At 54.5% G+C, this 13,821-nt stretch overlaps 1 protein-coding gene across 6 annotated transcripts in view; it reads right to left on the bottom strand.

Annotated features, from left to right (window-relative positions):
* Nucleotides 1-4,016: 4,016 nt before the first annotated feature.
* The window catches only part of POMT2 (protein O-mannosyltransferase 2), a 45,354-nt gene continuing 35,549 nt past the window's right edge, over nt 4,017-13,821 (bottom strand). For 2 of the 6 annotated variants that reach the window (XM_025295149.3, XM_025295150.3), the window contains 8 exons: nt 13,587-13,678; nt 12,461-12,537; nt 9,068-9,139; nt 8,695-8,754; nt 8,499-8,604; nt 7,544-7,684; nt 7,285-7,399; nt 4,017-5,069 (listed from right to left, as the gene is read on the bottom strand). In XM_025295149.3, coding sequence (XP_025150934.2) covers nt 4,910-5,069; nt 7,285-7,399; nt 7,544-7,684; nt 8,499-8,604; nt 8,695-8,754; nt 9,068-9,139; nt 12,461-12,537; nt 13,587-13,678 — 823 coding nt within the window. In that variant the 3' untranslated portion in view covers nt 4,017-4,909. Of the gene's footprint in view, nt 5,070-6,007; nt 6,460-7,284; nt 7,400-7,543; nt 7,685-8,498; nt 8,605-8,694; nt 8,755-9,067; nt 9,140-12,460; nt 12,538-13,586; nt 13,679-13,821 lie in introns of those variants that run through there. The other 4 variants (XM_044924701.2, XM_044924700.2, XM_006052882.4 and 1 more) reach the window with 4 other exon arrangements.

The following is a 13,821-nucleotide window of genomic DNA, read 5'->3' as shown; positions in this document are numbered from 1 at the left end:
CCGACTCTGGCCGCGGACTTGGCGGCTTGGGAAAGAACAGGGCTTCAGAGCTTCACGGAAATCGCCGAGCCTCTGGGGAGCTCGGTTTCTCATCCGGTGACAATTTTACCACTTACTAGTTAGGGCAAGGAGAAGGAAATGGCAACCCACTCCAGTGTTCTTGCCTCGAGAATCCCGTGGACAGAAGAGCCTGATGGGCTGCCGTCTATGGGGTCGCACAGAGTCGGACACGACTGAAGCGACTTAGCAGCAGCAGCAGCAGTTAGGGCAGGGAGCTGGAGCTGCTGGCCTCTTCGCTATCCCACACAAACGCTGCCTGGAGGCATCCGGCCCCTGGCACCAGGTCTCCTTCGCATCCGACCCCTGGCATCAGGTGGAGGTGGAAGAAGGCCAGGGCGCCTGCCTGTGTGACAAGGCAGAGCCGGGCGAGGGCCGCGAAGGGTAGGGCAGGGTCTTCCCTAGCTCTGGTTACTGACTGAAGCACCCCGGCACACTCGGAGGCCACCAGGGCGCTCAGCTTTAGGGACAGGGCAAAGACCACCACCGTGTCCAGCCAGGCCTGTGTTTTCCTGAGGCTCCATCCTTAGAAATCTGTCAGCTCCGGTTCTAACCCCAGCTCTGCTTGGCCAGGGGTGGGGTCTCAGGTGCAGCAATGGTGAGCACTCCAGTGCCTGGACAATTGAGGGGGTTCAGCGAGAACCTTCTACTATTCAGCAATTTTTTAATAGACTTTCGTACACGTTTAAATAGAAGAACTATTTCTTTCTTTAATTTGAAGTTCATGAAACAGAATCTCCTGAATTTGCCATTCAGGGTGTAAGGTTGGTCACCTGTCAAATAGACCTGAACCTTTCTCTTTCAAGCCTGGAAGTGCCGTGGGGGTCAGCCCAGGCCTAGTGGTCCCCGTTTTAAAGAACAAGATCCTCACTTATCTTTCATTATGTCGTCTCCAAGCCTATCTCCTGTCAGTCTGCCCGCCTCTCTTTTCCCGTTTCCTCGGTGGTGTGGTAAGGGGGGGTGGAGTGGGGTCTCCAGGAACCTCTCAGTCCACCTCCTTTGGTCCGTGGGTACAAGGTGGGTGTACCCTTCAGGCATGAACTGGCTGAGGCTCCATGCTAAACCCTCTGCTAGGCATGAAGTATGGAATCCTTGCCCTCTAGAGCATCTGCTGGCCAACCCTGTGCTAGGCATGAAGTATGGAATCCTTGCCTTCTAGAACTTCTGCTGGCCCTGAATCAGGCCTGAGGGCCTCAGCAGCACTCTTCTTGCTCCCAGGCAAACTTGGCAAAACCATCTCGCTTCTCTCCCTCTTCCAGGGATGCGGGACTTTGGAGCACACCTTATTTCTCTCTTCCCCATCCCTCCTCACATCTTGGGGGTCTCTGGGCTGGAGCAGGGGAGCAAAGCTGCAAGGCAGCTGGCATGTGTCCTAAGGCATCCAGGAGATCCCTGAGAGCGAGCACAAAGGGCCTGGGGGCTGAAGGGAGAAAGCTGGGCGCTCGGGGATTAGACTCCCGGGTCGGCGTCCCATGGCCCTGCAGCCAGCTCGGCAGGTCATGGGGAGGGCCACGTGTATCTCTGGGGACCTTTATCTTTTGGTGCCCAGATGCCCAGGGCTCCATGCAGGCCTGCTGGTTCATCTAAGGCTTCCCACTCCACCCAGTGTGCACTTCCTGGCAACAGTCTACTCTTGGGGACGCTGCTTGCCTCTTTTCTCCTTTGGGCAGGGTCTGGAGTCTGACGGGTTAGCGAGCTGATGGCCTTAGCTAGTAAGCGGTGCAGTCAGCACTCACTCTGCCTTTTTAGAGCCAGGAGGAGGCAGGAGCAGAGAGCTAAGTGCTCTCTAATCTCCGCTCCCCTGAGCAAAAAGGCCCAGGAACCTGCCTGAGCCTTGCGGTCTGGGTGGTGTATTCCAATCAGGAGACACAGGGGTGGACTCCACATTTAAGAGGCTGGGGGAAAGTCACAAAAGCCCACTCCCGGCATCTGCCCACAGACTTGGGCATGAGGTTCTAATTGAGGAGAGGCCAGTGTTGTCACGGAGGCTGCTTTATCACCAACGATAAAGAGCTAACACGTTCTGAGCATCCATGTCGATACTGTGAAAGGGACTTTGAGTCATTACCTTTCTTCATTCTCATAGTAACTCTGTCAAGTAGATCCTGTTTATTTTGCCCTTGTATTACTGTTGAGGAAATGGAGGCAACGAGGTTAAGTAACTGGCTCGTAAGTGGTGGGGCCAGTATTTGACCTCAAGGCTGACCCTGGCCCCTCCTCCAAACCTCTGTGCTCCACTGTCTCCCTCACTTTAATGGACTGTGAGCAAGAGCTGCATCCATAGTTCCGACCAAGGCAAGGTCACCGGGTCTGGGTCAAAAGGGTGCTGGAGCTGGCTCTTAGATGGCTTGGGAGAGCCAACTGGGTTAGTCTTTCCAGTTTCTCAGTGACATCAATCAAGTTAGTGGCCTGGAAGAGGCCATGGTGGAGCATCTGCACCATGAGACTGGACAGATGCTACAGATCAAGGCTTTTTCCCTCCCAGAAGACCACTGGTCTAGCTGCACCAGCAAACACCGGGCCCTGGACGAGCAGTCAGTGCTTTAGGCAGCAGGTGCGAAGGAACATGCTAATCTGAGGCTATGCCCTCTCCCCAGGGGATCCAGGCTGTCCTGGGCAGGTGCTTCTAGTCCCAGCACCAGGCTGGAGAAGCAGAAAAAGCCCAACTCAGTGCCGAGGCCCTGCTGCTGCTGCTGAGTGCTCAGTTGTGTCTGCCTCTTTTCAACCCGCCAGGCTCCTCTGTCCGTGGGAATTTTCCAGGCAAGGATACTACAGTGGGTTTGCCATTCCCTTCTCCAGGGGACGGAGAAGGCAATGGCACCCCACTCCAGTACTCTTGCTTGGAAAATCCCATGGACAGAGGAGCCTGTTAGGCTGCAATCCATGGGGTCGCTAAGAGTCGGAGATGACTGAGCGACTTCACTTTCACTTTTCACTTTCATGCATGGGAGAAGGAAATGGCAACCCACTCCAGTGTTCTTGCCTGGAGAATCCCAGGGACGGGGGAGCCTGGTGGGCTGCCATCTATGGGGTTGCACAAAGTCGGACATGACTGAAGTGACTTAGCATCTCCAGGGGTATCTCCCCAACCCAGGGATTGAACCCGGGTCTCTCACATCTGCTGCACTGGCGGGAGGACTCTTTACCACTAGCGCCACCTGGGAAACCCAGCCCCGGCTCTACTGTTGACTGATCGTGGCACCTTGGGTAAGGAATGGAATCCCTCCTGGGTAGAACGGGGACGAAAACGCTGTGACTTCACTGGGCCTTTATGAGGACTCTGGTGTCACAGACGTGTTGGGAGGTGGTAAACCGAGCTGTGCCAGCAAGGTTTTGGTCCTTTCCTAGCCTGCTTGTCCTCGACAGTTCTATCCCCTGAGGGGCTGCAGGATTCCTTCCTCTCTTGCCTCCAGCTTCTCTTGGTCCTAAGCAGGAGGGGGGCGTGGTCAGGGAGCCCCAAAGACCCCCGGTTTCACAGTACACTGGACTCCTCTCCTTCCTCAGCTACGGTCCAAAACACATCAGCTCTTACCTCCTTCGGACCCTTAACGTGACCCCTGATCAGAAAACGCCTGCCAAGACGGGGCCTCTGGGGAGAATGGACATCAGTGCTGCAGTGCTGGGCCGCTCAGCTGTCTCAAAGTGGATGCTCTCTCTCTCTCCTTATATTTGTGTGAAAAGGTTATGAGAGGGAAAAATAAGGTCCAGCTTCCTGCTTATTTGGGAATAAGTTTAAATAAATACAAGTAACAACCAATATTACTCAAGTAACCTTATTCGTGAGAGGGCCTCAGTGTCTCCTGCTATAGCCGGGTTTACCTGCCCAGCCCAAGGCCTCTGCTGGAGTCAGAATGGCTCAGACTCCAGACACAATGGAACGGTTCTTGCACTCCAAACATTCTTTTCATTCTGGGAGCCAGAGGGCAAGTCAGATTCAATTAAGTACAACAAGAACAACATGGCATTCAAAATAAGAGCTATTTATTACAAAAGTAAATGGCCTCTGATTATCCGTGGAAAAATTGTTTTTTTTTTTTAATATAAAATGTGGTTTAAGAAGTTGGCTGGAGGTTGAGCTGAAAATGTCTCCTTCCTCCACCAGCACGTCTGCGGGATGTGTCACATTCTTCTGGGGGCCGGAGCCCATGTGCAGAGTATGGCTCCGACAGCCCCTCTCCCCAGCATCTTCCAACAACACAACTTGGGTCCTTGGAGTTGTGTTGGCCAAGCATGCGCCAGCCTGGGCAAAGGAGGGGGTGGGGTGGGCAGACAGCTCTTCTCCCATCTCCGGAGAGCAGTGGAAGAGACCAAGGAAGCCCGTGTCCCCGGGGTGGCCAGATTAGGAGGGCGGCCGGGCAGGAGGCCGCCTGAGCGTTTGCCCTCCTTGCCCTCACCAGAGTGGCTGCCCCTCTGGCTCCTTCAGGGCATCTCCCTTCCAACGAGTTCCTATTAGGCAGTAAGGCACTGGGAGAAACAGCCACCACCTCCCAGTTGTCAGCGTGGGGCCACTGTTTTTTGAAACAGTCAAGCCCAGGGTCTCCCACATTCCACCTCCAGGAGAGCCCACCCAGAGGGCTGCCCCACACCCCCAGCTCAGAAGAAAGCAACTTGGTCTGGGCGAGAGAAGAACGGGGCTGGGGGGCATGGGAGAGCAGAGGTTCTCCATCCCTGCTCTCCCTCCCTTCCAGAAACGCAATTAAGCAAGCAGCCCAGACTCAGCACCCGGCAGCAGTGCTTCCTGCTAGAGGAAGTCAAAAGGGCTGCAGCCCTGGGAAAGGGAGGTCACGGGGGCCCCAGATCTAATTAACAAACCTGCCTTGCTTTGGATGTGACTGCGTTTCCTCTATTAACATTAATGATGGTCGGTCTGAACATCTGAGCATGGCCAGAAGCTTCCCTCCCCACCACCCAGTGGGTAGCACAGCCTGTCCCTGGGACCAATTTCCAGTCTCCGTGGCAACCACCGAGCAAAGAGCTCGAAAGAGCTCTGACCTTGGCAGAGCTGGTGGGGGCTACAGAGGAGGGAAGATGGAAAGTGGCAAAGGTTCATCATTAAACCTTGAAGCATTACAGTCCTCTGAGACAAAAAAAAAATACTTTGTCATGCACCAGGAGGACGGAGGTGGGCTGAGGGATTGGCCTTGGGTTAGTTCAGTTCTGGCCCAAGGGTTTTCCTTCTCTCTTTCATCTGGGGAGGAAGTAAAAGGAACAGCTCCGAGCTGCTTGCTTGGGCTTCAAGGTGGTAAAGAGAAGTTCTGATGCATGCCTAGGTGCTCTGGGGCCTTGAGGAAAAGGAGACAGGTGAAACAGTGACCCAGAGGAAGGGGGGTGAAACAGAGAGAAAGGAGGGCATCAGCACTGGGGACCAGAGGAGGAGGCATGGGGAAAGCTTAGTGAGTGACAGGAGCACTAGCCCAGAAAGGCCAGGCAACCTGGCCCCGGACACCCCACCGGGAGCTCAGCCCAACCCCTCACATTAACCCTGGGTGCTAGGAGAGGGGCCGGCGGGAGAGCATGGGTCCCAACCTCACAGCCAGGCTGGATGCAGAAGGAAGGGGATGGGTAGCCACTAGTCGCCCCTGGCTCCCAGGCCCTGAGGACACAGCACCAGGGATGGGGTGCCGTGCCCCTCGCCAACCACATGCCCGGCATTCCCAGACAGCAAGGAGCCGAGGGCTGAGGAGGGCCAGCGGGGCTGCCTGGCACTGGGGCCCGGGCCCCTGAGCACACACTGCGGGCAGGAGGCGGGCCCTCCAGCTTGGGGTGTTCGGCTTAGGGATCTGCTTGTTTGCGGGAAGGAGGGCGGCACAGCCTTGATGATCCTGGAGGCTCCACCCGAGGTGATTCCCCAAGGCGGGGTCAGTGCAGTCAGCCTTCCTGGAGCTGAGAATTTCTGATGAATCTTACAACCCAATCCAGTGAGAAAAAAACACCAGAAAATACTACTGTAGCCCTGGACGATTTCTTAGAGTTTATGATGCTCCACTGTCCACAGCCACGGTCTACACCGCACAGGCACACGGACACACGCACGCTCACACTCATCCACTCACGGGGGACGGGCCTGAGAGGGAAGTCGTTTGTGGCTGAGCAGAGCCAGTGGAGGAGCCTCTGCGAGGAGCAGGGCCACGGTGCTCCCCAGCAGGTTGTGTTCCCGGGGTGGGGTGCTGGCAGGCAGTGCAAGTCCACAGGCTCTTCGGGCTGCTTCCTCCACGGCTGGAGGGTCCGGGGACTGGCTCCACAGCTGGTCGTCCCCACGAAGGTCCTGGTCTCAGGCTGGAGTCCTCACAGTGGCCTCAAAAGTCCCACGATTCCAGCCACCTGAGCCCGGCCATCGGACTTCGGGGATCCTGGGCCAGGGGACCTACCATCCCGTAAGCCAGAGGGTGGAAGAGGTAGAAACTGTGGGGGAGAACCCGGGGGAGGAGGTGGCAGTTGGCACCCTAGGGCCTCAGCGGAGGCGGGGAGCCCTGAGACCCCTGACGCTCAGCTCCTTAGACCTTCTCTACCTACGGGACCCACCCCAAGGTGTCAGCACGCCTGTGTGACTTCACCACCTGGGGACACCATACTCTGGGACCTTGAAAGAGAGCGACTTAATGACAGTAAGGGAAAAGGGCTCTTCTCAAGAGGCCCAGGAGACAGAGCAGTCCAGGGTCTGGTCATGGGCTGTGTGGCCCAGACTCTCTGTGTGGATGTGCTCTCAGGTCACAGGTCTCCTATTCCCAGTTCAGGACTTTATGTTGCCCCTGGCCCCTCAAGGCCAGTGATGCTCAACCGCAGATCTGTGAGACTGTGAGATGGGGGAGGGGGTGGCCTGCCAAACAGCATCCTCCCTGCAGTTACTCTGAGCCACACCGCACCCCCTGGCGACCCTCTACCACCTGTTCCCCCTGCCCCCCGCTGAGAGCCACGCCTGCTAGGAGCCAGGTGACTGCAGAGGGGTGCTCTCCAACATGAGCCAGAGAGGTGCAGAGCTGGGAGCCGCTGGCTAGAGGTGAGAATGCAGGGCGTTAGTCCATGTTTCTCCACCTGCTGCCCCTTCAGGTCACGTGGAGGGCTTTGGAAACCGTGGCTGACAGGGCCCAAACTGGGCTCAATAAAACCAGAACAAACCTCTGGAGACAGAGCCAGGCACCAGTGTGCTTCAACAGGGGCTCCAAAATGCACCCAGGGCTGAGGCCTTGGGGTTGGGGGGTCGGCCATGCAGGTGCAGGGGGCGCTCACCTGTAGGCAGTTCCCAGGAGCAGGCTCAGGATGCCCAGCATGTGCACGCATCTGGCCAGCGGATAGGAGGCCAGGCTCCAGGCACAGAGCCGCAGGAGGGTGTCCCACAGAAGGCCTGGGGAGGAAGGGAAACCCCTCACTGCTCTGTCAGAGGACGTCTTCTGGGGAGGCAGATGGGCTCCCCCAGCACCGCCGCTCCACGGTGGTCTCGTCCTGCCCGCCCACCCTCATCACCCAGGTCCCGGAGGGCAGCGCTGACCTGTGAGCATGCTGGAGAAGAGCATGGCGGGGAAGTAGTGGTGGAAGTAGAGGACCCGGCCCATCAGGAAGAAGGGGAAGTAATGCATCATCCAGCCGAACAGGAGCTGCCCGCCTCCTCGCAGCAGGACCTGGGACAGCCCTGAGCCCCAAGCAACACAGCCTGGTCAGCCGACAGGGATGGGCATGGAGCCTGTCCCATGCAGCTCTGCCCCTTCCTCGCCATGTGACTCACAGGAGCCACGTCACCCGAGTGGGCCTTCCGTCCCTCACCCCCAAGGGTGAACAACCCTACGGCGGCTGGCAGGAGAAGGAACTGCTTACTCCCTGGCCCAGGAGGCCTGGGCACCCCTGGCAGGAGCGCCCAACCCCAGGAGCAGGCCGCCGGGCCTCCGGCCCCAGCTCCCACATCTCTGCTGCCACACAGATCTCTGCAGCAAGACAGGGCGGGGGTGCGGGCACAGGAGAGGACGGGGGTTGGGGAGGGGTAGCCTGGGACCATGTCTGCAGACATGGAGCTGCAGAGGCAGCAGAGGACCTGTGTGAACGTCTTGGATGCTGTGGCCCATGGCCTGGGGGCTGCTTTGCTCCTGACTAGAGGACAGGAGAGCAGAAGAGAAAAAATGGACAGTTGTGCACAGAGTGTAGAGGTCAACAGTGAAGGCTCTGAATGCAGACCACCTGGGTGTGAACCTCAATTCTGTCACCTACTGGGACAAGGTTCTTAACCTCCTTGTGCCTCAGTTTCCTAATCCATAAACTGGTAATAAACTCTGCTGGGAGGACACAGGGTTTAACACAGCACTAGGCATCTGGTGCTTTGAGCTCTAAAAAGTCACAGAGAAGGGAAGAAGGGGAGGGAAAGGCAGAGGATGGCCCATCAGCAGGCCGGCACCCCCCAAATGCAGGCATCCTTCGGGCTGCTAGGTGGGCGCAGGGGAGCCCAGGGACCCGACCTTCAATCTCGACAGGCAGATGCGCGCCCCTCTGCACAGCCACAGCAAAGACACTCGCTGAGAGGACGTAGAGGGCGATGCTCAGCAGGTTCAGCCACCAGACCACCTGCAGGGAGACGGGCATGGGCGGGTGAGAGAAGGCAGCAGCACCCTGCAGGCACGCTCAGGGCCCCACCGCAGCACGCAGGGCACTCACCGGGTTGCCCAGCAGATACACTCGGAAGTCGGTGTCATTGGCCCCTGAGAAGCGCAGGCCCTGTGGAGCAAAGGACACAGAGTGGGGACAGGGCTCAGCCCCGCCCAGCCGCTTGAGTCTCCAGGGGAGGAAGACCGGCCACCTTTCACAGACAGGGAGCCTGGGCAGGAAGCTCGGAGCGGGCACTTTCTCCATGAGCTCCCTGGGGAGGCTGGGTCCAGCTGAACACAAGCAGAGCCAGAGCCCGTCTCCCGCCACCCTCCACCCAGCGAGGCCTGCCCTCACCACCCTGGCATCCCCCCACCGCCAGCCAGGCTCCACAGCCTCCTCCTCAGCTCTGTTCCCGGGGAGGAGCTCTAGCTTTGGGCCCTACCTGAAAGTTGATAGGCCAGTGCCAGGGTTTGGACGTGAACTCATTGTCCTTGGGCTTGAGGCCATTGTTCCCCTGCAGGAAAGTGGTAAGGAAAAAGCTGGTCCAGACAGAGCTCTAGAAGGCTGACAGGAACGTGAGGGTCGGGCATCTCTGATGTGTGGCCACACGTCAAGACAAGCCCTCTCTCCTCTGCCCTCTCCCTTGCTGGCAAGGGAGAGCCAGGGGTCACGCTCAGTCAGCGCACACCTGCTGACCACAGCTGCCCCACTTCGCCCAACGAGCAGGCCTCCGCGTCCCGGCAGAGACAGTCTGCTCAGACTCTCTGCTCGAGGGAAGGAGGCATGACAGGCCTGTTTCCCTTGGCACAAAATATATATCCATCTTCCTGGCAAAGGATAAGGTGTCAAGAAGATGAGGAGAGGGGCATGTAAAATCAGGGCTCAGTTATTTGTTTCCTTGAAAGGCCAATTTCAAACCCAAACCCAGAACTCTTAAGTTCCTGGACTCTGGAAAAGTTACTTTAGCCTAGTGTTTCTCAGTAATTTTTTTCATTACTACCTGTCCCCAGTCAATATTTTTAAGATATATTTTCCTTAAACACTCCCTTGCAGTGACATTTAAAGCATTTTTTAAATTGTGGTATAATTTATATATAACATTAGTTGCAAGTATACAACATAATGACTTAACATTGGTATATATTGCAAAACAATCAGCAGAATAAGTCCCCTCATGACATTTTAATACTATAGGTATTCCGTTTATCTGTTTATATAATGAATGAATACCTGTGTTTTATATATTAAAAAACTGTTTCCTTTTATCCGCCCTCTAAGAACACATTACCCCCTGGTTGAGAATGCACACTTTAGTCTGAAGGACTCAGTCTCAGTCCCTTCAGTCCACCAGCCAAGAATATCTAATAACCTGTCTTCATACGGCAAAATCAGACCTTTGCTAAAACAAGGCGCCAGCCTCGTCATCAGACAGACTGAGAAGGCATTTCCCAAGGAGGAGTCAGGTCAAAGTTTCTCCACCTGGGCACTATGTCACTTTGGGCTGCAGATGTCTCCGGTGGGGGCTGGCCTGTGCAGTGTAGAGTGGTGAGCATCCCTGGCTTTTACTCACTGGATACCAGGAGCACCCCTACCCATTATGCCAGCCAAACACATCTCCGGACATCATTAAATACCCCCTCGGAGGCACAAACTGTGCTCTAATAAGAACCACGGGTCTAGCTCAAGAAAGATCCAGGCCTAGTTCGTTGAACCACCAGCCAGGGCCTTATTAAACCAACGCCTCAAGGGCTTGGGAGTCGTCTGCAGGCCTCCCTAGGGTGGCTGGGTTGCTCCTTCAGGGTAGAAAGTACAGGGGGGTGTCAGACCCAAATGGGCCAGTTGCACAGCCCCTCAACCACTATGGCCATCTTAAGAACCTCACAATGAAGAATGAATCATTCTGGACCCCAGAGCAACTGCTGAGGGAAATCAATTCCTTCCAGCCAGTACGGTTCAGCCCTAAACCAGGGACTTCAGCCAGAGTTAGAACAAGCCAAGGGCATCCTACACATTAAACTCTTCAGAAACCGAGCTCCTTTAGTAAACCAAGAAATGGAAGCAAGGAAAATCTGAATATCTGTGCATTGTTCTCTATGCTTAGTACCCAGGGGGCTTGTTCCAGCTAACCTCAGCAGGCACGGTGCCTTCTCTGCCCAGGCCTGAGACCCCTGCTCAGCTAACAGATGCCCTGCGGCTTATACAGTCCAGACAATTTTGATCTCTCTCCCCACTGTGACTCTACATCTGTTGAATAAGAAAGTTTCCTTATGTCTCTTTTCTTCTTTGATTCCACCTCTTAGATAATGAAAGAAGAAATGAGACTATTAATTTAGACTTAGTCTTAAAATTCTACCCAGATCTAAAATACTATTTTGACTGACAGGCACATATTCAAAAGAGCTCTGTCATCAGGCCACAGTGACAGCTACAAGCACAGAGTCAGGGAAGAAGTGACCCGGAGATTGGTTCCTGTCAACTCATCACCTCCCAATGTGCAAAAATGACAAAAGTTGGATTTTTAAATTTAATCTGCTGAAATAAGTCAACTGTATTTACCAAGTGCTGCTTACATAATCACTTCCAGGAGAGACCAACTGACAGTGGCTCACCAGGAAAGAAATACCAAGCGCTACTGCTCTCTGCATCAGTGCAGAGGTCCACAAACCTGCTCTAAACATTGTTCCTGCAGAGCGCCAGTTTTCCAGAAGTCACAGTAAAGAGGTTTCTCCCTCTACATCAAAACTGCAGGAGGGTTTTTCCAATTCAGAGGGGAAATTTTAAGCTAGTGGGTAGAATTTTCTCAATTTACAGATTTTGTCTCTCAATTGTTCTTAAACCTATGTCAGCTGTCAGCTACTAATGATAGAGCACAAACAGTGAGTCTTTAAAACCTTGAAAAGCATCAACCATGCCCCCCTATGCAGTCTGTTTCTCTCTGGGAACATGAGTGGGGTCCTGGTTGGGATTTTATGCTGCATATAAACAGCACACTCAAATTGGCCTTTCATCCTGCTGCTGCTGCTGCTACTAAGTTGCTTCAGACGTGTCTGACTCTGTGCGACCCCATAGATGGCAGCCCACCAGGCTCCCCCGTCCCTGGGATTCTCCAGGCAAGAACACTGGAGTGGGTTGCCACTTCCTTCTCCAATGCATAAAAGTGAAAATTGAAAGTGAAGTCGCTCAGTCATGTCCGACTCCTAGCGACCCCATGGACTGCAGCCTACCAGGCTCCTCTGTCCATGGGATTCTCCAGGCAAGAGGACTGGAGTGGGGTGCCATTGCCTTCTCCGGGCCTTTCATCCTAGCTGATTCTAATTTCATATGATGGAATCAACTATCAGTGTCTCATGATTTTCAGCCAAGAGCACTGTGATGTTCAGGGGCTCTGTCACTTGAACAGATCTGAGAATCACTTAGAGGCAGAGGAGTGTAGTGGTCACCAGCACTGACTCTGAAGGCCTAGATCCACCGCTTCCATTTAGCTGTGACCCTGGGTAAGTCCCTTCACCTCTATGCTCAGTTCTGTCTTCTGTAGACTGGGGACAGAATCTCTGGAGGGCTGTAATGAGTAGTGAGTGAGTTAATACATGTGCAGTGCTTACAGTAGTGCCTGGCACACAAGAGCTGCAAAAGTGTTCACACAGTTACCACCAGCAGCATCACCACCATCATTTAGTGCCTTTGAAGACCAAGTTTAAGTCAGTATGTGAAGACACTTTCAGAGTCCTCCACAAGCGGGCAGCGGGCCTATAGCATGGTTACTGATTTGTGATCCAAATCTGCGGATGCCTAAGACCTCTTAGAGAAGCTTCCCAGTGGGAAGGGGTCACGGTACCCGGATCATCACCATGTGGGACTCCAGCATTATCTCAGGGAAACTGGGCTGCAGCACTTCCAGGCTGATGTTTGGCACTGGAAAAAGAAAGACAGAGGCGTGAACCTTCCTCACACAGCCTCTCCTCATAGCTGTCTGTCCATGATATCCACTCTGCTGCCAGGGTCTGAGGGTAATCTTCCTGACAAGCTAACAAGCCTGTGAGAGTGTTGAGGAATTCTCCATCATTCCCTCAGCCTGTAGCACTCAGCAGGCATTCTGAGGGAGGCAATGGCAACAGATGAAAAGCCCCACCCCACCACACCCCCAACCAGAGGCACCCACAGCCCTTGGGCCATCACCCTTCATGATGGTGCTGCCCCAAATGCAGCTCCCACACCCGAAGCAGGTTGTGAGGACTGCGACCCAGCCTATCTCATTCACCAAGGCATCCCCAGGGCCCTACATGGCTCCCAGCATACTTGTCAGTGAATTGTTTAATTAGCTAGTTAATTAGCTGGTTGGTTAAATTAGGTGGTAAGAATGAAGTGGGAAGCATGAAGAAGAAAAATCAAGCCTAAAGGGGGTAGTTTAGGAAGCAGAGGATGAGCTCAGAGACTCGTTGAGTTGAAGATGACACTGGACCGGAAATGTCAAATTGGAGCCTGGGAGTATAAATACAGGATCGATCAAGGGCCGTGGCCATCACTTTCTGTAATAGCCTCAGCTGGATGTGGGGAGGGGAGGAGCCTATGCAGGGGCAGAAAGGGAAAGCACCAGCTTGCTCTGAGCCTTGAGGTTAGGGAGGTAACCACAGAGGGAACAGAGAGCCCAGAAGGAGGCAAGCAGATGGACCTGCATTGCAGGCGGCAGCAAGAGTCAAATCCAGTGAGAGGCAACCAGCTCTGGCCCCAAGTGAGGCCCACTGGTCACTTGTGGGAGAAGAATTTAAGAAGAATAGGAAGTCTAAGTGAGCAGGAAGAAAAAGGAGCTGCCCATGCAGACAATTCATATGAAGAGACTAGGTTTAAAAAAGGAAGACAATAAGATACCATGGCAGCAGAGTCTGTAAAGGGTTATTTTCCTCAGATAAGAATGACTTAGAGATGTTCCCTTCAGAGCCAGCCCAGGACACGACCTCACTCACATTTGGGATTGATATGGTCCTCCACGTTCCAGATGGAGCTGAGGGTTTCCTTTAGGTATGGTGTGCATGTGACTTCCATCTGCTCCCAGCCCCTGTGAAAAGGAGTCACAAGTGTCTCTCGGAAGACCTGAAACTCCCCAGACAGCAGTACTGTCAGCTGCATGGAACTCTTCTCTTTCCAACCTAGCGGCCATGCTCTTTCCAGCCTCTCACTTTTCTGTTTCATGACTATCCC

The sequence above is a fragment of the Bubalus bubalis genome, chromosome 11 (genome assembly GCF_019923935.1).
Source record: "Bubalus bubalis isolate 160015118507 breed Murrah chromosome 11, NDDB_SH_1, whole genome shotgun sequence".
Classification (NCBI taxonomy): Eukaryota; Metazoa; Chordata; class Mammalia; order Artiodactyla; family Bovidae; genus Bubalus; species Bubalus bubalis.
This window is presented reverse-complemented; position numbering and strand designations above follow the sequence as displayed.